We start from the raw sequence: 24,982 nt of genomic DNA, 5'->3' as shown, positions 1-24,982 counted from the left end.
AATGAAAGTCAAATGTGGACTTTTTAAATTAAATAATCACTTGTTAGTTGAGTGATTATTTTATAAATTTTCATAGTTGGGTAACTAAAAGCGAAATTTATTAATAATTGGGTGACTATTATGCAATTTACCCTCAACATAATGGGAGTGTTGAATGTTTTCAAATCAAGGAAGAAAAACAAACACAAACAAACTTGTAGTAGGGTTAATCAATTAAAAATATTTATTTAAATTAAATATTTTATTGGCCTTTTATTTGGATTTTTCATAAGATGACTTAATTAAAAATAGTTATTTTAATCAAATTTTGTAGTATATATAGATTCATTGAGTGCTAGACCTTTCAATTAGTGTAGTATCTCTGCCAAACAATGATGAGTTTAATCCACGTCTTTTTGTTTTTAATTTTTGGGACATTGGCATCTCTTGCCATGTCCCGAACAATCCATGAAACCTTCATTGTTGACAAACATGAGGAATGGATGGTTGATTATAATCGAAAATATGAGAGCAAATTAGAGAAGGAGAAGCGTCTTAATATATTCAAGGAAAACTTGGAATATATTGAGAGCTTCAACAATGGCGGAAATAGGAGTTTTAAGTTAAGTCCCAATGAATTTGCAGACATGACACAAGATGAATTCATTGCAGCTCATACTGGATACAAGATGCAAGGCAATCCCACACTGTCCGAATCAACATCTTTTATGTATGAAAACGTCTCAGATGTTCCAACAAACTTGGATTGGAGGGTCCAAGGTGCTGTCACTCCTGTTAAGTTTCAAGGTCAATGTGGTAAGTCTCAATTTACATACAACTATCGATTAAGTTAATGTTACAAATGAATCGAACACAAATGCAGTCGAAACTAATTAAAAAGTCATCTTTTTACAATCTAACTTGTATTATTACGAGAGTTTTTTTATATATAAAATCATTAAAAGTACACATGATGGGATTTAAGCTTAAAGCATTAGTTTTTAAACCTTTAATTTCATTATTTCAATTAAAATTTTATTTAATTTTTATATAAAATTTTAGTTAATATATTTTTTACATAAATATTTTTCATCGACATCATAGATATCTCAAAATCTAGTGTATATATATATGTAGGGAATTCACTTATATTACTATAAAGTTAAGAGTGAGTTTGGATGGGTGGTGCGTTTACCTGCCGTTATTATAAAAATAACAGTGACGGTGAGATTAGATACTGTAACAATACTGTAGTATGAGACAAAAAGTAAGTTAAACACACAGCACCCAATTGCCCATCCAAACTCACCCTAATTAATTTTACATCATTGTAGAAAGGAAATAATTATCTGCAATATATTTGCTTAATTCAACCATCATATGTGATGTTGTATTAACATAAATAATATTAGTCAATATATAAAAATTAATTTTGTTCAATAAGACTTATTTACTTTTTAACAACCACGTGTCAGTATTTGATTTTTCCCTATAATATGTTAGTATGCTAACCCAACTCCTATAAAATATTTTATAAATATTGCTCAGCCAAGAAGCAATTGTTTTATACTTAACAAAGGGTTATTGTTGGTTTACTTTGCAGGATGTTGTTGGGCATTTTCAGCAGTGGCAGCCATTGAAGGGATAGTCCAAATCAAAACTGGTAGTTTAATCTCATTATCTGAACAACAATTGTTGGATTGCAGCACAGATGGAGGAAACAGAGGTTGCGATGGTGGACGAATGGTAAATGCTTTCGAATACGTTATCCGAAACCAAGGAATAACTACTGAAGAGAGCTACCCATATCAAGAAACACAAGAAACTTGCGACACTGAGAAACAGATAAACAAAGTTGCCACCATCAATGAATATCAAATGGTGCCTGAAAACGACGAAGAAGCGTTGCTTAAGGTCGTCGCAAGTCAACCTGTCTCAGTTGCAATCGAAGGCCATGGACAAGACTTTCGGTTTTACAGCGGGGGAGTGTTTACCGGAGATTGTGGCAATGCTCTCTCCCATGCAGTCACCGTTGTCGGATACGGAACAAGTGAAGAAGGTTTAAACTACTGGCTGGTTAAGAATTCATGGGGAGAAACTTGGGGTGAAAAAGGATATATTAGGATTCAAAGGGACGCGAATACACCAGGTGGCTTATGTGGTATCGCCATGAAAGCTTCGTATCCCGTTATGTAAGTTCATATAATGGACATTTCTCTACCTATATATATGTGGTTGTACTGCTTGACTAATTTTCGAGCATACTGATAGGTAAGTTACGATAATCAATTAGCAGTGTTAAATGGTCTAAGATATGTGTTGTATTTGTTCTTTTTTCCCTTTCGTTTGGTGTTGATGTCTGTGGTCTGTTTGGAACTATCACTCTTGTACTCTTGGCGTTCTTCTACCCATTATAATGAATAAATGATGATTAAAAAAAAAAAAAAAAAAAACCTCTTCCAAAAACAAAATAAAAACCTTAAATTAGTGCTGTGTCTCTGCATATACTGCAAAACGATGATGAGTTTAATCCATGGCGTTTTGTTTTTAATTTTATGGACATTTACATTATCACTTGTCATGTAGTCTCGAACAATTAATGAAAGCGCCATTGTTGACAAACATGAGCAATGGATAGTTGATTACAGTCGAAAATATGAGAGCAACTTAGAGAAGGAAAAACGTCTTAATATATTTAAGGACAACTTGAAATATATTGAGAGTTTTAACAATGACAAAATTAAAAGTTTTAAGTTAAGTCTCAATAAATTTGCAGATATGACCACATGATGAATTTATTGTAGCTCATACTGGATACAAGATGGGGGACAATTCCACTATGTTCCAATCAACATCATTTATGTATGAAAGCTTCTCAGATGTTCCAACGAGCATCGATTGGAGGAAGAAAGGTACCGTCACTCCCATTTCTCAGGGTAACTGTGGTAAGTCCCAGTTTACACACTTGCAAAATATTTATTATATTTTCTTAATTAGATCATCGTATTTCAAATTCTGTGCTTCAAATTTTGAGTATATTAAAATGTTAAACTATCTGTCTAATATTAAAATGTTAAACGCCCGTGTGCGCATACACCTGTGTGGCCACTCATATGGTCACGAAACCACACCGAAACAGCCTGAAAATCATACTTTTGATGTCGAAACGATACCCAACCCTTGGTAACCCAGAATTATGGCAAAACATATAGAATTTAATGCAATTCAGTAACAATACGATACTTCAAATAACCAATTTCATAAACAGACAAGACATTATCAAATCCCACAGCAATTCGATACCAAAGTTAAACTGTTTTAGAACACACACCTTAGAACGCAATATCAAGCACCAAGGATCAATCGATTCGCTCTCATCAAACTGTTCGGAAACCTCAATTTCACACATAAACTTAAAATATAAGAACTTCAATCAACGAATAATAGAAACAGAAGCAATTCTATCATAAACCCTCATGAACAAAACCTACCCGCTTCACCTCCGATAAAACAAAACACACGAGGACGATCAGTCTTGACAGACAACATGTAACGTGAGTGTAAAATGGAAGAAACAATAAATCAAAAGAACTGAAATTTGGGGAAAGAACCGAAAAATAACAGAGGGAACAAAAAAAAAAAGGGAAAAGGAAATGGAAAAGAATGTGAAACTAAAAAACCTCTCTTTCAAATTTTAAAAGTAAATCTTTAAAAATTAAAAAGCAAAACCAAAATAAATTAAATCCTCAAAACACACATAAGGATTTGAATCCAAAACCCAAATGTAAACTAACACACTCACCACCACCAAACCAATAAGCTTATTCTAATATTAAAACGTGAAAACCCACTCAAGTGCTCGACCTATTCAATGACCCTAACCACAACCTCAAAACTTCTAACCCCAAATTCCGGGGTATTCCAAGAGGTATTGATACCTGATATGAAATTTTGAAAACTTTGCAATTTGGTCTTATTTCATGCTTGGGTCAACAATTAAGCTGTCGTAAGTTTGATTAAACCTCGAATTTTATTATGTCTCGTATTGTAAATGTGTATCACATGTTTGTATGTTTGAATTATTATTTTACTGTATTATTAATTGTAGTTGCTCCGGTAATGAATGTAATATTCTATTGCTCGAACATGGCAATTGGATCGAGCAAGGAGTGTTAGAAAGGATCGAGCAATGGGTGTTACAATGGGTGTTACAAAGTGCATGAATTGCAAATTCTAGCTTCAAAATTTCTAATTCACTTCAAATTTTTACAAATTTATCCAAGATTGTAATCCACATTACCAACAAACATATAATATAAAGAATTTAAATAACCAATTTTTTATAATTTATGTAATTAAGTTAGGCCCTAACCCACTAGATAGGTGGGCTACCGATTGGGACTTTTATATTTCAAAATTTAGGCGCTTAAAGCTTTAGTTTGGTGGTGCAAACTATTTTGTTTGCATCGAAACTAATTTATTGAAATAACATAATCTTCTTAAAATGTTTTCGAATTGAAGAAACATAATTTTATGGTAAATCGTTATGTTATGAAAAAAAACATACCTTATGCCACGAGTTATGTTTTCACTGTTCTGTTCTTTTCATTGTATTCTAGAGACAAACTTAAAAGCATTAAAGGAAAGTGTTTTTTCACGCCTCAAGTCTTAACTATATTCTCTTCTTCTTATTCCTTGCAACACAAGTTTCTAACCATCATCACCATGTCACAATTGGAACACCACACTAACATGTTGATTACTACTTTATGATACATTGCCAACACCCCAAAATTTTCCACGAGACGAAATATCTTGGTTTAATAAGCTTTTTAATTTCATCTAATATTTGATTTAATGTCACTTTTAAGCAATGTCTTTCCATTAACAATAAAGTTAATATATAGGGATTAAAATGTCATTTTTTCAAATAAACAGAAGCTAAAATATTCTTTTTAACAATGGAGTTTTTAGTTTCTATAAGCAGAGTTTAGAGGGTGTCACGTACTCCTTTAAGGTGTAGTAAAAATTAAAAGGGTAAACTACACAGATTGTCACCAAATTATAATTTTTTTATTTTAAGCACCTAAAATAAAAGATTTGCAATTTAAGCACTCGCATTATATTGTTCAATTATTTTGATCACCCATGTTACTATCATAAACGACAAGCTAACGTAGCAATTAAAAAGTCAAGATAATAATAAATTTAGCCCTTAATTTTTACAAATTATATCGATTTAGTCATAATTTTAAAAATTAACTCTCAAAATTTATAAATATTTTCAAAATATATAATAATAAATTAAAATTTTGTATTAATATTGTATTAAATAAACATAATATTAATATAATTATTTTTATTTAACATTAATATAACATTTAAATGTATTATCATTATTTATAAAATTATTTATGTATGTTTATATATTTCATTGAATTTTTAGAATTAAGATCAAATTGAGAATATTTATAAATTTTGAGTTAATTTTTAAAATTATGACTAAATTGATATAATATATAAAAATTGAGGTTAAATTTGTTATTATACTGATTTTTTAACTGTGATGTTAGCTTGTTATTGTATTTTAACGGGAGCGACTAAAATGACTAAATTATGAAACGTGGGTAATTAAATTATAATTTTTTATTTTGGATGCTTAACAAAATTTATAGTTAGGTGACTATCTATGTAGTTCGCTCAAAATAAAAATTATATTTCGAAAAGAATGAGATAAATTACTATATTTAAAATCTATTTATACAATTAAAATTTTCTAATGATAATATATTAAATATTAACAAAAAATAATAATGTTAATTATTTTATTAAAATAATTTCTTCAATAAAAAAATTGATATTGGACCAAAAGCTGAAGACCCAATGGACATGTAATGGGAGAATTGGAATGTTAACATTGACTTCGAAGTCAACCACCAACCGAGAAACAGCAATGAAGGAATAAGTAAAACGTTGTATGTCTCCGTCAATCACGCCACACTAATAATTTGTTGATTTATATAAAAAAAAAAGGTATGTCTGTAATTGTAAACCTGAAAATTGACTTGATTGGCGTTTTATTTGGACTTAATTAAAAAAGTATTCATTTCAATCAATTTTTTAGTATATATACATTCATAGAGTGCTAGTTCTTCACAACTTGGCAATTAGCAAAGAAAAAACCCAGAAATTAGTGTAGTATCCCACCATATACTGCAAAACAACAAGATGAGTTTAATCCATGCCTTTTTGTTTTTAATTTTTGGGACATTGGCATCTCTTGCTATGTCCCGAACAATCTATGAAGCCTCTGTTGTTGATAAACATGAGCAATGGATGGTTGATTATGGTCGAAAATATGAGAGCAAATTAGAGAAGGAGAAGCGTCTTAATGTATTCAAAGAGAATTTGGAATACATTGAGAGCTTCAACAATGGTGGAAATAGAAGTTTTAAGTTAAGCCTGAATGAATTTGCAGACATGACACAAGATGAATTCATTGCAGCTCACACTGGATACAAGATGCAAGACAACCCCATAATGCCTGAGTCAACGTCGTTCAGGTATGAGAACGTATCAGATGTTCCGACAAACTTTGATTGGAGGGACCAAGGTGCAGTCACTCCTATTAAGAATCAAGGTCAATGTGGTAAGTAATAATTTATATATATACATAAAATTGTTGATTGAGTAAGCAATCGTTTTAGAAAGTGAATTGCATACAACACGTCGCTTTTAAAGATTACATGCGATATATAATAAGCTTCCCTACTAACATTTACATGTTTTGTCAAAATGACCATAATTGTATTTTTGAGTCTTTTTTAACCATCAATTTTTGTTTTTGTTTTTCAAACCATCTGTTCTAACAAATTTGATGAAAGTATCATTAAAAAGTTAACGGTATGATGAGGAATTTCATATGTAGAATATTTTGAATGAAATGTAATTTATTACTCGAGAGAACCCAATAAGATAATTACATGTGGAAAATAATAAAATAAATAAATAATACAAGAATTTTCAAAAAATAACTCTTAATTGAAACCTCTCGGTAAATAAACATACGAAAGATTGAAATATTTTGAAAAAAATTGAAACCTTGAACCATTTTCTTTAAATTAAGATTTATTTTTAATTTCATATATTATTTCTCTATTTTATTATTTTTCACATGTAATTATCTTATTGAGTTATCTAAGTAATAAATTACATTTCATTAAAATATTTCACATATGTTAGAAAAAAGAGTAAAAATTGATGGTCGAAAAGGCTCAAAAATAAATCAGGGCTATTTTGACAAAACATATAAATGCTATTGACCAAATTTGTTATTAAGTCTAAATAATAAAACTTAAGGTTTGAAATTAATAATAATAGATGTGATATGTATTAAATTAAATAAAAATAGTTTAAATTGCAAGTAAAAAAAATTAAACAAGTAAATATATTATATTAAAAATAATAAATACGATCCGCTTGTTTATTTTGATATCGTCACTTCTCTTGAATTATTATGAGTGGATTTGTGATCAACTCAACCAATAACATCATCAATATATAAACAATGGCGAAAATATTTTTATAATTAATTTAAAATATATAAAAATATAAAATAAAATCTTGATTAAAGGGTAATTTTTTATAAATATTTGTCACATGGGTTTAGATCACATCTTATGCAAAATTTTATTTAATTTTTAAAAATTTGAAAAGACAATTATTATTGTAATAGTATAATTTACTTCACCTGTAACATTATTTTTATATTTTCTTTTATGATTCGATAACTAGTTACATCAACTCAATCAAAAGTTTATATATTATTATAGATTGGCATTGAAGCATTCATTTTTTTATTTATTTTCATTAATTGCTTTATACTTAACAACGGGTTATTGTTGGTTTACTTTTGCAGGATGTTGTTGGGCATTTTCAGCAGTGGCAGCCGTTGAAGGGATAATCCAAATCAAAACTGGTAAATTAATCTCATTATCTGAGCAACAACTGTTGGATTGCAGCACAAATGGAGGAAACCAAGGTTGTAGTGGAGGATGGATGATGAATGCTTTTGAATACATCAGCCAAAACCAAGGAATAACCACCGAAGAAAGCTACCCATATCAGCAAATGCAAGAAACTTGCGACACACAGAAAAACAAAGTTGCCACCATCAATGGCTATCAAATGGTGCCTCAAAACGACGAAGAAGCATTACTTAAGGCCGTCACAAATCAACCGGTCTCGGTGGCACTCGATGGATATGGACAATCCTTTCAGTTTTACAAAGGTGGAGTGTTTACAGGAGATTGTAGCAATGAGCTCACCCATGCAGTCACCATTGTTGGATATGGGACAAGTGAAGAAGGTTTAAACTATTGGTTGATTAAGAATTCATGGGGAGAAACTTGGGGTGAAAATGGGTATATGAGGATTCAAAGGGATGTGAATACACCAGGTGGGTTATGTGGCATCGCCATGAAAGCTTCGTATCCAATTGCATAAGTTCATATGATGGACATTTCTCTACTGATATAAGTGGTTGTACTAGATCAATGTTTGAGGATACTTTTCTCAAAAACTCATTAAATATTTTCTTTTTTACAACTGAAATTTATTTATAAGATAATATTTTATAATAATTATTATCTTATATATGTATTTATTGGGGATGGCCCAAGAGTCCCACGTGCCTTACATTATATATTGTTAAGTATGAAATCAAGTGAAAGTTGGAAATAAGTGTCACTTTTATTGAAGATAGAAAGCTGGCTTTTATAGCCTTACAAATGACAAATATAGAATCACAACACCTATATCACCTATAAACAAGGATCACCACTAGTTTAAACAAATACACAGAGTTGTTCCTAAAGAATACGACTTACTGAAACAGAAAAACAGCTTTGAAAGCACTAAATAATTCAAACAATTCCTCCCCTAAATTGTTCTGCATATTTGCAGTTAGTTTACTTCTCCACAAATTCCAAGTTTTTCCCTAAGCTTTTCAAATGTCTCAAACTTCAATTCCTTAGTCATGATGTCTGTTGTCTGCTTCTTTGTTCCACAATGGACAAGCTTAATAACTTTATCATTAGACAATTCACGAAGGAAGTGGTACCTTACATGAATGTGTTTGCTCTTTCCATGCAATACGACGTTCTTTGATAGTTTGATGGTGGAGGCATTGTCACAATATAATGTGATTCTTTCTTTTTGAGGATGATTGAAAGAATCCAAGATTCTTCTCATCCAAATTGCTTGACAAGCACATGACACTACTGCTACGAACTCTGGTTCGGTGGTAGATAAGGTCACTACTGGCTGTTTTTTCGAATACCACGCAACGGCACTTTCTCCGAACAGAAAAACATATCCTGAAGTGATCCTTCTGTCATCATGAATTTATTGTAGCTCACACTGGATACAAGATGGGGGACAATTCCACTATGTCCCAATCAACATCATTTATGTATGAAAGCTTCTCAGATGTTCCAACGAGCATCGATTGGAGGAAGAAAGGTGCCGTCACTCCCATTAAGTCTCAGGGTAACTGTGGTAAGTCCCAGTTTACAGACTTGCAAAATATTTATTATATTTTCTTAATTAGATCATCTTATTTCAAATCCTGTGCTTCAAATTTTGAGTATATTAAAATGTTAAACTATCTGTCTAATATTAAAACTTCAAACCTTTCAATATATTTTTTTAAAAATCAAATTTCTCTGTTGAAATGATAGGGTGCTCGATTAATTGAAAAAAAAAACTGATGTTAGTATATTTACTTCACTTAACAAAGGGTTATTGTTGGTTTACTTTTGCAGGATATTGTTGGGCATTTTCAGCAGTGGCAGCCGTTGAAGGGATAACCAAATCAAAACTGGTAAATTAATCTCATTATCTGTGCAACAACTGTTGGATTGCAGCACAAATGGAGGAAACCAAGGTTGTATGGAGGATGGATGATGAATGCTTTCGACTACATTATCCAAAACCAAGGAATAACCACCGAAGAAGGCTACCCATATCAACCAGTGCAAGAAACTTGCGACACTGAGAAACAGATAAACAGAGTTGACGTCATCATCAATGGCTATCAAATGGTGCCTACAAACGACGAACAAGCGTTGCTTAAGGTCGTCGCAAATCAACTTGTCTCGGTTGCAATCGAAGGCTATGGACAAGACTTTCGGTATTACAGTAGTGGAGTGTATACCGGAGATTGTGGCAATGCCCTCTCCCATGCACTCACCATTGTTGGATATGGGACAAGTGATGAAGGTTTAGACTATTGGCTGGTTAAGAATTCATGGGAAGAAACTTGGGGTGAAAATGGGTATATGAGGATTCAAAGGAATGTGAATACGCAAGGTCGCTTATGTGGTATCGCCATGAAAGCTTCGTATATATCCAGTATTATAAGTTGATATAATAGACAATTTCTCTGCCAATACATGTACTACATAAAATTAGTTGCACTACTCGATCAATTTTCAAGGACATTAATAAGTTACGATAATTATAATTGTGTTTTTTAATATCTGTAGCTCTTGAGTTTTTTTTTATCTATTTTAGAAATTTTATTACAAGTACATACATATGAAAATTACGTATTTGTTGATTATTGGCTCACATAAATCCCACATAAAATGAGACAAAATATATGGCCTCACATATAGTATATAAGAAGGCATTAAGCCTACATTTGAATTATCCCCAACCATTTGTTCTCTCCTACTTTCATTAGTATACTTTGGTATATATTTGGGCAATCCTTTTAATTAAGGTTTCATTAGTTTGTAATTTGTTTTTTTGGGTCATAGTAAAGTTATTATTCGGTGTTAGTAATTAAGGACATAAGTAATGTGCCAAACGTCTTTAATTTGGTGTGTTCTCACCTTTATTATTAATTGTATCATTTGATTTTTTATTGCATCTTAATATTTAGTAGTAAATTGTCGGGTTAATTCGTTGGGTAGCTTCAATTTGACTTTGGTGTTCCAGTTCAATATTGTAGTTCAGTTTTGAAGCTCCATTTGTGTGAGATATAACCTAGTGTCCCCAACAATTGGTATCATAGCCTCTACTATCAAGTGATTACAATTCAATATTGTTAGTTGGTGTTGAAATGGCATTGAGGCCACCGTCAAGCTCATAACCCATAATGTAACGACCTAATTTTAAGTAGTGTCGAAAAATACGGTTTCAGAATTTTATTTCTGCAAACCAAGTTCATAAGGATTAAATATATATAAAGATTAATGAAGCTATTATGAAAATATATTAAAGTTTGGTTAAGTAATTTAACGGAGAAATTGGTTAATTAAAATTCAGGGACTAATTGTAAAAGTCCAATCGCTATTGAATTTAAAATTAGAAAAGACTTGAGAACCTATTTAGCAATTATCTAAAGGATTAAAATGGTTATTTAACCATTATTTGACATGAGTTAGGGGATGATGATGGTTAATTCCACTTAGTTTAATTTATTATTAACATATACATAATTATTTCTTAATTAACTAATTAAATATGGTTCATTAAACTAAGCTAATATTAATCTAAGTATATATACTAAATAGGGTGGAAGATTGTCATCTTCTCCATTTTCTCTATTGGGGATCAACCCGATTAAGCAACGAACAAGTAAAATAGCTAAAGAAATTGAGAAATTGAACACACAAATTTAACGTGGGAAAACCCTCCAAAGAGGATAAAAAACCACGGGTAAAGATAGTTTTACTATAATGGAAAAAGAACGAAGAGTACAAAGATGGAGATAAAAGCTAAACCCCGAAACCCAAAAAATAAAGAACCCGGAAAACGTAAACACAAAAATTCTCCAAAAGTGTTATGAGTTCTAATCTCTAATGGGTGTATTTTCTAAGGTTGTAAAAGAGCCTATTTATAGGCTAAATTCATAGGTCAAATAATAATAAAATAATCTAGACTAATCAGAGTTTGATCGAAACAATTAAACAAAGTCTAACTGGAAGATCATTTCTCAGATTTGACTGAAATAGGAGTCATACTCAACAAATCTCCACCTTGACTCATATTTCCCCAACGCCATCTTTGCCAAAGCCCACCACGGGCCTATCTTGAACTATGTAGGGAATTAACTAAGTCAAATATGTGCTTAGAAACTGGAAGACTTATAGCGTTCGACTTGTAAACCGCCAAATCAAAAGTAACCCGAGAATGATTTTCACGAACATAGTTCCCTAACTTTTCAAAACCTGCATCCAAAAGAGAACCTCTCTTCAACGAAACGATCATACATTTTCCCTCCTATGACCAAGTTGACTCCGCTCTAAATGAGTTGACTTTGACTACATAATGGACGAGGTACATCCGATTTCACCGATCACTGTAGAACCTTCTAAAATATAAAGATTGTCTGTCATTTTACCTTTTAACAAAATGAGAGCTCCATGAGATACGTTAATGTCGCTTGACTCGATATTGATTATGCATCCTTTCAAGTTTAAAATACTTAAGGAGATGAGATTCTTTCATAAATCAAGTACATACCTGACATCTAAGAATTTCCTAATTGTCCCATCGTGAATCCTAATTTTAACAGTACCAATATCAATTACCTTACTGGATGAATCATTTCCCATGTGCACAAATCTACCTTCAACCGAACTGTATGTGGAGAACCATTCTCTATTGAGACACATGTGGAAAGAACATCCCGGATCTAGGATCCACTCGGACGTAAGCTTGGAGTTATCACTCGTTGACACTAACAAGAAATCATCACCGCTTTCATCGGCCAAATTAGCACCAACTACATCTTCCTCATTACCCTCAGCAACTCTTTTATTTCACAGTTTATAACAACCTGCTTTGACGTGACGTAACTTTTTACAATAGCGACACATTTGTCTCACTTCTTTAATTTTACCAAAACAGAAGTTTGCTTATCTGCCTTACTATCTGAACCAAACTCATTGTTGAGTTTGCATTTACTCAACAAATGACCCTTCACATCTTCGAACGAGAGTTTGTCTCTGCCATAAATTAGGGTCTCCCTGGAAGACTTCTATGAAAGGGGTAAAGAGCACAATAATAGCATAGCCTAATCTTTATTGTCAATCTGAACCTTAACATTATTTAAATTAATTAAAAGAGTAATTAATTGACTGATGTGATATCTAAGAAGCTCACTTTCGTTCATACGAAACGTAAATAGACGTTGTTTCAACACTAAACAGTTAGCCAGAGACTTAGTCGCACAAAGAGTTTCTAACATTTTCCACAAGGCGGATGAAGTCTTCTCCACCAATACCTCCTACAATACTCTATTCGTGAGGCACAACTGGATTGCAGACAAGGCCTTTTCATCAAGCTCTTCTCATTCTGTTTGATTTAGATTCTCAAGCTTTTTCCCAATAACAACCTTTTTCAGGCTGGTTTGAACTAAAATTGTCATCATCCGAACTTGCCACAGATTGAAATTTGTGACACCATCGAACTTCTCAATTTCAAACCTTGTTGCTGCCATCTCTGAACGGGCTGATCTACGAAAATTGAACTAACTCTAATACCACTTGTTGGGGATTGACCCGATTAAGCAACGAACAAGTAAAAATAGCTGAAGAAATTGAAAAATTGAACACACAAATTTAACGTGGAAAACCCCTCCAAAGAGGATAAAAAATAACGGGTAAAGATAATTTTACTATAATGGCAAAGAACGAAGAGTACAAAGATGGAGATAAAAACTAAACCCTTAAACCCAAAAAAAAAACCCGAAAAACATAAACACAAAAATTCTCTAAAAGTGTTGAGTTCTAATCTCTAATGGGTGTATTTTCTAAGATGGTAAAATAGCCTATTTATAAGCTAAATCATAGGTCAACTAATAATAAAATAATCTAGACTAATAAGAGTTTGATTGAAACAAATAAACAGAGTTTAACTGGAAGATTATTTCTCAAATTTGACTGAAATATGAGTCATACTCAACAATTCCAACCATCCATGCTATACAAAAATAAAGAAAGAAAGCTTTTAGTTCATTTAAACATTCGGCCAACAATTGATTAACGTAATCAAGCCTTTTCCTTATAATTTTTGTAGATTTATGATCATGAAGGCTTGATTTAGATAGCCCATTTCTTAATTTGTTCAATTGTTAAGTTTTTAGCAAGTTACCATTAGAGAGAAATTGATTATTTGGGGCTTAATTTGAAGGATATGATAGTTAATAAGCTTAGATAAGGACTAAATTAAAAAGTAAATTGAACTTGTTAGATAGCTTTGTAACATTAGGGATTAAATTGAATAAATTAAAATTGATATGAGATTATACTATGACCCCAATGGAAATATGTGAAATCAAATTTTGACTCAACATTAGATATCGAAAAATTGTATATCTCGGGTATAGGGATTAAATTGGATAAAATAAAAAAATAAGAGTGGCTATGTATTTGGATTTAAATTGGGTGTAAACTAATACTATTTTTACTATTGAATTATCAAATGTAGCTAATACGACATGGGGCTACTGTGAGAGAAGGAAAAGTCGAGAATCGAAGGCGAGTTGAGGGAAATTCAGTTTGTACTTTTATAATTCGATATCATTATATTTTTATGCATATACGTGTTGATTGCATGATTAATTATCGAGGTAAGCTTATGTTTATCGTATGAATTGTTTCATGTTGAATGATAATGTGTTGAGAATTGAATTGAAATGCCGTAAACAAAAATGAACATGATATGAAATTGATAATGGCACATTATGTGAATTGATGATGAAATTAAATGAGATATGATATGATATGTGAATTGGTTATTACATGTAATTGGATCATTGGTACCCTATTAACTATTCGGGCAAAGTTAGATATAGTTGGCATGCCATCGGATTAGATTGTAACTCTTATGTAAAGAAAACTTAAGTACTACATAAATTTAAGTTTTGCCTAGGTTATTTGAGAGAATAAGAGAGTAACCAAGAGATCAAGAGCTTGATACCACACAAATTGGTTCAAGTAAGGAACTATTTGTAACACCCCTATCCTGTGTCCGTCGCTGGACTAGGGTTACAAGGTATTACCAAACAATACACAGTTTAGTTGGACATTCTTTACAATTCAAATGCCTAGTAATGTATTCTCCTTTATAAAATTTTCTGAAATAAATTAATAAACCAACCTCTTATTCATACAAGTCAAAAGCATCTATTTGAATCATATATCTACTTACACAAATCATGCTTTATCAAACATTCTCTTATACTAATTATAATTCAATATCTAACCATTTCAATTAGTTTGCTAATACAAAACTTTCAATCCAAGCAATCAAATATCAAAACCGATTTGTACATGATTCATAATTATAAAAATTCAATTACCAAATCATAGTATTTTAAACATTATAACCTTATGTACATTTTACTAAATCAAACTTAACTATTTTTGAAGTCAAATGCCAAGTCATAAAATATCTAATTTGCAAGCTAAATAACATATCTAACATGTTATATTCAATCACACACATGAACCACATACCTAATTTGCATGCAAATTATCATGCCTATATTTCATATACACAACCAATTAATATTTTCAATAATCAATCCTCCAATTTAACTTCCATATTAATTAGATCATATACATTCTTTGTCATTCAAAACCGAGCCTAAATAGTCAATTACCATAGCCAAACATATAACTACTTGTATATATAACACATTTTATAACCATTCATTGAATCAATGATTTGACCTTTTTAAAACAAACTACAAGCAATGATCTCGCCCATGCAGTCACCATTGTTGGATATGGGACACGTGAAGAAGGTTTAAACTATTAGTTGATTAAGAATTCATGGGGAGAAACTTGGGGTGAAAATGGGTATATGAGGATTCAAAGGGATGTGAATACACCAGGTGGGTTACGTGGCATCGCCATGAAAGCTTCGTATCCAATTGCATAAGTTCATATAATGGACATTTCTCTACTGATATAAGTGGTTGTACTAGATCAATGTTTGAGGATATTTTTCTCAAAAACTTATTAAATGTTTTATTTTTTACAACTGAAATTTATTTATAAGATAATATTTTATAATAATTATTATCTTATATATGTATTTATTGGAGATGGCCCAAGAGTCCCACTGTGCCTTACATTATATAATGTTAAGTATGAAATCAAGTGAAAGTTGGAAATAAGTGTCACTTTTATTGAAGATAGAAAGCTGGCTTTTATAGCCTTACAAATGACAAATATAGAATCACAACACCTATATCACCTATAAACAAAGATCACCACTATTTTAAAAAAATACACAAAGTTGTTCCTAAAGAATAGGACTTATTGAAATAGAAAAATAGCTTTGAAAGCACTAAATAATTCAAACAATTCCTCCCCTAAACTGTTTAGCATATTTTCAGTTAGTTTACTTCTCCATAAATTCCAATTTTTTCCCTAAGCTTTTCAAATGTCTCAAACTTCAATTCCTTAGCCATGATGTCTGTTGTCTGCTCCTTTGTTCCACAATGGACAAGCTCAATAACTTTATCATTAGACAATTCACGAAGGAAAAGGTACCTTACATGAATGTGTTTGCTCCTTCCATGCAATACGACATTCTTTGATAGTTTGATGGTGGAGGCGTTGTGACAATATAACATGATTCTTTCTTTTTGAGGATGATTGAAAGAATCCAAGATTCTTCTCATCTAAATTGCTTGACAAGCACATGACACTACTACTAAAAACACTGTTTCGGTTGTAGATAAGGTCACTACTGGCTGTTTTTTTGAAGACCACGCAACGGCACTTTCTCCAAACAGAAAAACATATCCTGAAGTGATCCTTCTGTCATCTTGATCCCCAGTATAATCACTGTCTGTGTAGCCAACTAACTCGCCAGTTTTGCCTTTTTTGTACAAAATGCCCAGCTCTAAGTTTTCTTTTATAGATCGAAGGACCCTTTTCATTGTATTAAGATAAAGTTCAGTAGGTTTTTCCATATATCAACTCACCAGTCCAACTATATACATTAGATCTGGTCTGGTCGTAGTTAAATATCGAAGACTCCCCACAATTTTCTTATGACCAATGACATCTACTTTGACTCCATCTTCATTTTTCACGAGTTTTTTTCTGGAACAATAGGACTTCTAACAGAGTTGCAGCTTAACATTCCAAATCTCTCAAGAACTTCATTAGCATACTTCCTTTGACTAATAAATATGCCTTTATCATTCTGTAACACTTCAACTCCAAGAAAGTATTTCATCTTTCCAAGATCAGTCATTTCAAATTCTCGCATCATGGAATTTTTAAAGGCTTTAATTATTTCCTCATCATTTCCCGTGAATATGAGATCATCAACATACAAACTAACAATCAAAATTCTTCCTTTCGAATTAGTTTGAATAAAAAGAATAGGTTCAAATGGGCACCTTTCAAAACTTTCCTTTGTAAAATAGGACTCAATGTGTCTATACCATGCTCTTGGAGCTTGCTTAAGACTCTACAAGGCCTTCTTTAATTTGTAGACTTTATGCTCCTCCCTTCTTTCTCAAAACCAAGCAGTTGATCAATAAAGAATTCCTCCACCAGCTCTCCATGAAGGAAAGTGCTTTTAAAATCAAGTTGGTAGGTATTCCAACCTTTTTGCCCAGCCATTACAATCACCATTCGGATTGTATCCCACTTTACAATTGGTTGTAATCAATTACATATTTCTGAGCATATCCCTTTGCCACCAATCGTGCCTTGTGTTTGTGAATATCACCAAGTTCATTTAGCTTGGTTTTGAGCACCCATTTTACTTCGATCTTCTTTGCACCAACTGACAATTCCATCAATTCTCATGTTTTATTTTTTCAATGGCTTGAATCTCTATTTTCATAGCTTCAAGCCATTTTTTGCTTACAACAACTTCTGTAAAAGTGATTGGATCTACTGTGGTGTATAGAACCAATTTATTGACTTCTTCATATTCACCAGAAAAGCCTAGTCTTGCTCTACTCACATAATCTTTTTGCCACTCTGGTGCTCTTCTATTCTCCCGTCTAATCCTCTCTTGATTTGCAGCTAGAATGTTCAGACTTGGTGGTTTTTCTCCAACTACTTCCTCTATATTTGGTACAACGACATCATCTTCACTCACATCATCCTCAAGAGTAATATCTTCTCATTCCAACTCTTTGTTTGCATCCTCTAAATTTTGACTCCAATCCTAGCATTTATCTTCTTCAAAAACAACATCACAACTTATCACAATACGCCTAGAGAATAGATCATACAATCGATAAGCCTTGGTTTCATTACTCACACCAAAGAAAACACACTTGTAGCTTTTGTCGTCTAACTTTGTTCTTCTTTGGTCAGGTATGCGTACATGGGCAACACACCCGAACACTCAAAAATGGTCTACAGAAGGTGTAACATTACTCCTAACCTCTTCTGGTGTTCATCCATTCACGGGTATTGTCAAGCTCCTGTTCATTACATGGGTACACCATTGAATTGCTTCTGCCCAAAATTCTTTTGGGACATTTTTTCAAATTACACGCTTCGAACTGAGTTCATAATGGTTCGATTCCTCTTCTTCTGCTACTCTATTTTGTTGCTAGGTGTAGGCGTTAGTCAATTGCCTGCAAATACCATTCTGCATACAAAAATTATTAAATTTATAGGAGGTGAACTCTCCACCCTTATCTATGCGTAAGCAAGCTATACGTTTACCACTTTCATTCTCAATATATTTTTTAAAGCCCTACAATACCTCAAACATCGCTAATTTTTCATGCAAGAAATAGACCCAAATTTTGTGGCTAAAATCATTAATAAAACTGAGTACGTACCTCTTTCCACCTATAAAAATCAGTGTAATTGGTCCACAAATGCCAGAATGTATCAACTGCAACTTTCTTGATGCTCTGCCATTTTCTCCCTAATTTTCTTTCTGATCAAACAATGAGTACATACTTTGATTGGAATGCTGATTGTTGGTAAGCCACGAACTAACCTTTTGGACTACATCATACGTAAGCTTTTGTAGTTCAAATGATCGAACCTAAAGTGCCATAGATGAGAGATATATTTTGTGGTAGTTTGGAAGCATGATGAAACCAATGGTTGTGAGCATGGTAAAACAATAGTTGAAAGCACAAACATCTGATTTCTGGTCATTTTGGTTGTTACAATGAGCCCTCTTTGTGAACGATACAACTTGCACTCACCCTCTTGAATCAAAATAACTATCCCTTTCTCTTGGAGCTATCCCATGTTCAACAAATAATTTTTTAGATCTGGAACAAAGAAAACTTTAAAGATTACCTATTTGATGCATACAATCTCTAATCTAACACTTCCTTTTCCCATTACTACAATTTTTGTATCATTTTCAAGCTTGACGAAGTGTCAAAAGCTGTAAGCAAGATGAGAAAACCACTTCTTATTCCCACACATATGATTCAAGCATCCCAAATTAAGAAACCATACGCCATCTTGTTGTGAGTTATGTGTCTCCAGACACATTATTAAGAGCAGCTCTTCCTCTTTATCAAGTCCCACAAAGTTGGCTTTACTCTCCCACCTTGGACATTTATACTAAAAATGCCTCAATTTGTGGCATTTATAGCATTCTACCCGAGCTTTGTCAATGATCTCGTTCTGCCTCTTCCACGCCCTCTGTATGAATTTGCACAACATCCTCTACTTTCAAACCTTTCGTTACCAGCAGTAACTTTTAAGGCATGATCTTCTTCTTTTTCCATTCTCTTAAACTTTTGTTCATGTACAGATAATGAACTTTACAATTCATCAAAATAGATGGTATGTGCATATTTTTCCTCTTTGATAGATAATACCACATAGGTGAAACATTTTGTCAAAGTCCTCAAAATCTTCTCTACAATCACCAAGTCAAATATTATCTCCCCATTGCTCAGCATCTAGTTTGTTACATCCATTACTTTAGTAAAATAATCTTTGACCATTTCTCTTTTATTCATTTTTGACACCTCAAATTCTCTTCTTAAGGTGTTGAGAAGAGACCTTTTCACTCTCTCATTTCCACCAAACTTGCTGTTCAAAGAATGCCAAACAACTCTGGAGGTTTGTCTATCCAAAATCTGCTCAAAAATAACATTATCTATGCCTTGATCCAGATAGTGTTTGACCCTGTGATCCTTCATCTTTATCTCGTCCATCTGCGTCTATTGCAAGATGGTCTGCATAGTCATTGTTTCAAGCTCCTCGAAGCCTTTGTCAACTAGGTTCCACAGTCCTTTAGACCTCAATAGATTCACCATCATCTCACTCCAATGGTCATAGTGAAGACCATCAAAATGACGAATCTTTGTAAGACTACCTTCACTCTTTTCTTCACTCATATCCACTTATTTTCTCAACAACCTAGTTCGGATACAAGAATGTTAAGTATAACATTAAGTGAAAGCTAGAAATAAGTGTCACTTTTGAAGATAAAAAGTTGGCTTTTTATAGCCTTACAAATGAAAAATATATAATCACAACTAACACCTATATCACCTATAAACAAGGATACCACTAGTTTAAACAAATGCAAAAAGTTGTTCCTAAAGAATATGACTTATTGAAACAGAAAAACAACTTTGAAAACACTAAATAATTCAAACATATATGGGGGTGGTTTCAATTATATATATATGAGATGAAAAAGAATGCAACAAAATGAAAAAAATGAGAAAAGAAAAGAAAAGTCTGAGTAGTTTTTTTTATCACAAAGACCATTTTTTGTTCGTTTTTCAATTGGAGGTATATTTAGAATAGTTAGTATACTCAAATATCTTCGATGTGTATGTTCTAATTTTCATTTGGGATACTGTAATTTTGGGTTTTTCAGCTTTCAAAGTTAACTACTATTAGTGTGATATTCACAACTTTTTCTTTTAGTGTACTTGTGATTACTTAATAACCTTTGTTAAGTTATATGCTTTTGTTGTGACTTTGTGTTGTAATTTTGTAGCAATGACTTTTTTTATATAACGGAGTTTTAGGTGGACTTTCAAATCATGTGGTTTTTACCATTTTCTTTACAAAAAAAATAAACTCGCATGTCCACATGCAATGACATAATATTAGAAAGGCATAATGACTTTTTAACCTTTCAACTTTACAAAAAAAAAATCATTTTAGCTCTTAAACTTGCATCATTCCTCAAATCACTCTAAAATGGATGGAAAATTTAATGTTCATCTCCTCTTTCTCTCTTCCTATCTAATTACTATCATCATTGTGTCCAACCATTAATCAATCAGAATTTCACATCAGCTTATTTATTATAGAGTTTGAGAGAGAAAAATCAAGCCATAAATTTCTAATTTTTCCTCTCTTTTTTCTGTTAGATCTAGCAGTATTTAAGCTTGTTTTCTTTTATTTTTTCTTTGGGTTCTCTTGGGAAGGCAAAACGGTAGAGAGGAGGCTTTGTTGAGCGTTGTTTTCTCCTTGTTAGAGGTTTCGGTTACGTTTTAGAACAGCTAAGGGAGGTTGATTAGTGAATTTATGTCGGCTGAGTTTGATTTGGCTATGGTATTTTCATGGATTGGATCGTAGAAGAGCAAGCTGTACTATAAAATGGGTTACAATAGTGAGTCCTCTTTTTGCTTTTTCTTTATTTTTTTGGTTGCATTGAATTTTAAGTGTTTAATGAAATTGCCTTTTGTAAGGTGGCATAATTGTCGAAAATATCAGACCTTTACACCACAATGATTTACAAGGACAAAAATGAAGAAGATGAAGATGACTCCTTGCTCCTTCCACTCCTTAAATGTCTTCTTAAAGACTTTAGAGGAGGTCCTATAGACTTTGATAACGATGACGATGCCGAAGATTTTGGGACCACGATCGTGAAATCCAATTGCAGACATAACACTCATGGTCAATTGTTATATTTATTTAAGCCTTTGGCTACGGTTATTGTGATCCCGATGAGGGCTAGGAGAGATGAACTGATGTTGATGATGATGATGAGAAGGGGGAGGAGGATGGAGATGGAAGAGGTTTTGGGACGTTTGTGGTCAGATCGACGATGAGGAATAAGAGGAAAGGGAGCGGTGGCTGTTAGGACAGTAAGGAGTGAGAGGGAAGGCCGCGATGGTAGGGTTGGGACGTGTGGAGAGAAAGGGAAGTAGAGAGGGCATCTTGGAGTTGGAGATGGGCAAACTGTTAAAGTAGAGGGAAAGAAAGAAATAAGAGAAAGGGTAGGCATCTTTGAAATTGGTCAAGCATCTTTTACACATCATCTACCTATAGTTGACTGACAGTCAACACACGTTTCTTGTTAAAATTAGATCGATTTCTAAAAGAATCGTAACGTTGAGGGTGTCAATCCAAAAAAAAAAAGATTAAGAGCTTAAAACCAAAATCTTTTAAACTTTGAGGGTTTTTTTTTTTACAATAATACTAAAAAAATATAATATTAACCAAGACTTGTTTAAAGTAGTGATTAAAATTATCATATAGCATCCAAATGACACACTTTAAACTATGTTAACATATAACATCTCCTCCAATATGATAATGATAAAAAAATCATAATATTAAAATATTTTTAAAAATAAAAGTTACCTTCACCGCCTCTGTATGATCGTGGATTAGAACACCCGTGAAGGCAGATCCGTTAGATTGTCGAAAGCCCACGTTGAAATTGACCTTGCAACAACCAACAATGTGAGGATCCCTGACTGGAAAAGAAGTTTGGACAGCAGACAATTCCATAAGGTAAGATATTATAAAAACAACCACTTCTTGAGCTGAGCCATGTTTCTGTTCATGAATAAATTAACTGTGTATAGTAACAACATTGTTGGGAGGATAACAACCTCAAACATTAATAATAAACATTGATTGCGTATGTGTCATAATGCCCATATAGTGACTGTTATTTCCTGTGGCCTTGAAACTCCTAGATAATGTAATATTATACTGAGGATGATGCTATCACAGCAAGCGAGGACTATAGACTTCTCTGATGATTAACAAAGTAAGCAAATCTCTACTGAAAGTAGATGATGCGTGAACAAGGTTCCACAAGTTGGAACAGAACCCATAGTATAGTAAAGAATCTTTGGTCTGTAATGTTATTGATGTAAAATGGAAATAATGGTGATGGAAGTATGATTTTTAATATTTGAGAAAGGACTAAATTGGAATTGTGGTGAATTAGGGAGGACTAAGGTGCAATTTTACATAATGTAAATGGGAGATTAAAGCTGCAATCAAACCATAATGCATAATGGCTATACAATTCGGTGATAGTGTGATGTTCTTAGCTGGAAAAATATATTTATTAAGGCTAATCACTTTAAGGGAGGAAGGTAAGGGAACTTGTATATATATATATGTCTTTCGAAGGTAATCTAGATAAAGAAAAGGTGGGTGCAAGCAGCGGTAAGATAGTAAACTAACTAGTGGAGCTCTATTTTGGGTATGTGCTCGCTCATTGAATTTTATTTACCTTAAATAACTTTGCCATTAAAATAACTAATTAATTGCATGAAAATTTTGGTAATGAGAATTATTAATAAGGAACAAGGTCTGATAATCGAGTGTATCTTAATTCAAACAGTTAGTCTTGAAGTTGCTAATGTCATTTAGGAAGTAATTGTAGAAGGTTTCAAGTAAGCTCTAATTAAAAGAATTCACTGGCTCTTATCAAAAGTTCTTCATTGGAGTATTCAACATATCCCTCAAGATGAGAATAAGTTTGCAGATAGTTCGGTTAAAAAAGTTCACGATAAGAGAACAGGATTTCACCTTTTGGAAGACCCCCGCTTGAGGGACTAGTTTTATTTCTTTTGTTTGCTTTTATTTTGTTTCACCAAAAAAAAAGGTAATTAAGGGTGTGCTTGTTTCATGTAAAATGATTTATGGAATACTGATTTTTTTTGCATTTGTTTTGTATTTGTTTCGTGGAAAACAACTTGGTCAATAGAAAATAATTTACCGATGAATAGAAATAAGTCTTTTTTTTTTTTTGGGAAATTGACTTTCCCTATTGAGATGTGTAAGCCATTTTCTAAAAATAACCCTTTACAAGTAAATTGATTTTATATAAAATTAATTTGAGTTAAGTTTAATATTTTATATTATTAATAAATTTTTAATTTTATTTTAAAAATATTAAAATATTAATATCAAGGTAATAATTTTCAATATTATAATTGTTTGATATTATTATGGGTAAACTAAAAAATAATTACTTATATTTGAGTTAAATAACGTTTTAGTCGCTAAAGTTTAACTTCTTATAAAATGGTCACTAACGTTTTTGTATTATAACAAAATAGTCACTATTTCATTAATCATCGTTAAAGAGGCAACAAGAATCACACGTGGCTTGTTTAGGGCATTAAATGCCAATGTGTTCACCAACTAAGCGCCACATATTTAGACATTTTTTACAAATTTAGAAATACTTATTAATCTTTTTTTTGCACTTTAAAAACCTATTTTAACTTTAAAATAAGTAAACCCTTAAAAAAGAGGACTCTCACTTTTTGAACCAAACAACAAAGAAGAAGAAGAAGAAGAAGAGGAGTCACCACATGCTATACTTGTTTGCTATTGTGGTTCCCAGCTATGTTAAGGACATCATGGTGTAATAAAACCCAAGTAGAAAATTCCTTGGGTGCCCAAATTATGGAAATGGGAAAAGGGTATGTTGTCGTTATTTTTAGTTGGTATGACCCTCTAATGGCACCTCGTGCTGGGGTAGTTCTGGTTGAACTCTTAAGGGAAGTACAAAACCTGTATAAGGAGAAGAGGAAAAAGAGAATGATATGGATTTCTGTAATAGTTTTATTATGAAGTTTAAATATGATAAGTGTCAAGTGATGGTGATTAATGTAAGTGTTGAATAAAAAAGGGGTAAAATGGTAACTTTGTCATATGTGAGTATTTTGATCATTTCACACAATACTATAACTGGTTTATAATATTAATGTGATATTAAATTATTGGGATTAATTTTATTG

The 24,982-nt window shown here is 32.3% G+C and overlaps 2 protein-coding genes and 1 pseudogene across 2 annotated transcripts; all 3 read left to right on the top strand.

Annotated features, from left to right (window-relative positions):
- The first annotated feature begins 333 nt into the window (after window positions 1-333).
- LOC105766320 (ervatamin-B) lies at window positions 334-2,290 on the top strand. Its single transcript, XM_012585726.2, has 2 exons — window positions 334-795; window positions 1,583-2,290. The coding sequence occupies exons 1-2, from the start codon at window positions 372-374 to the stop codon at window positions 2,173-2,175; spliced, it is 1,017 nt and encodes a 338-aa protein (XP_012441180.1). The 5' UTR covers window positions 334-371; the 3' UTR covers window positions 2,176-2,290.
- A 3,850-nt stretch (window positions 2,291-6,140) lies between these two features.
- Window positions 6,141-8,730, top strand: LOC105766322 (zingipain-2). Its single transcript, XM_012585727.2, has 2 exons — window positions 6,141-6,628; window positions 7,898-8,730. The coding sequence occupies exons 1-2, from the start codon at window positions 6,208-6,210 to the stop codon at window positions 8,482-8,484; spliced, it is 1,008 nt and encodes a 335-aa protein (XP_012441181.1). The 5' UTR covers window positions 6,141-6,207; the 3' UTR covers window positions 8,485-8,730.
- A 680-nt stretch (window positions 8,731-9,410) lies between these two features.
- On the top strand, window positions 9,411-19,578 carry LOC128041101 (vignain-like; annotated as a pseudogene).
- The last annotated feature ends 5,404 nt before the right edge of the window (window positions 19,579-24,982 follow it).

This window comes from Gossypium raimondii, chromosome 5 (genome assembly GCF_025698545.1).
Source record: "Gossypium raimondii isolate GPD5lz chromosome 5, ASM2569854v1, whole genome shotgun sequence".
In the NCBI taxonomy this organism is placed as follows: domain Eukaryota; kingdom Viridiplantae; phylum Streptophyta; class Magnoliopsida; order Malvales; family Malvaceae; genus Gossypium; species Gossypium raimondii.
Note: the sequence above shows the minus strand (reverse complement) of the source record. Positions and strands in the feature narration are given on the sequence as shown.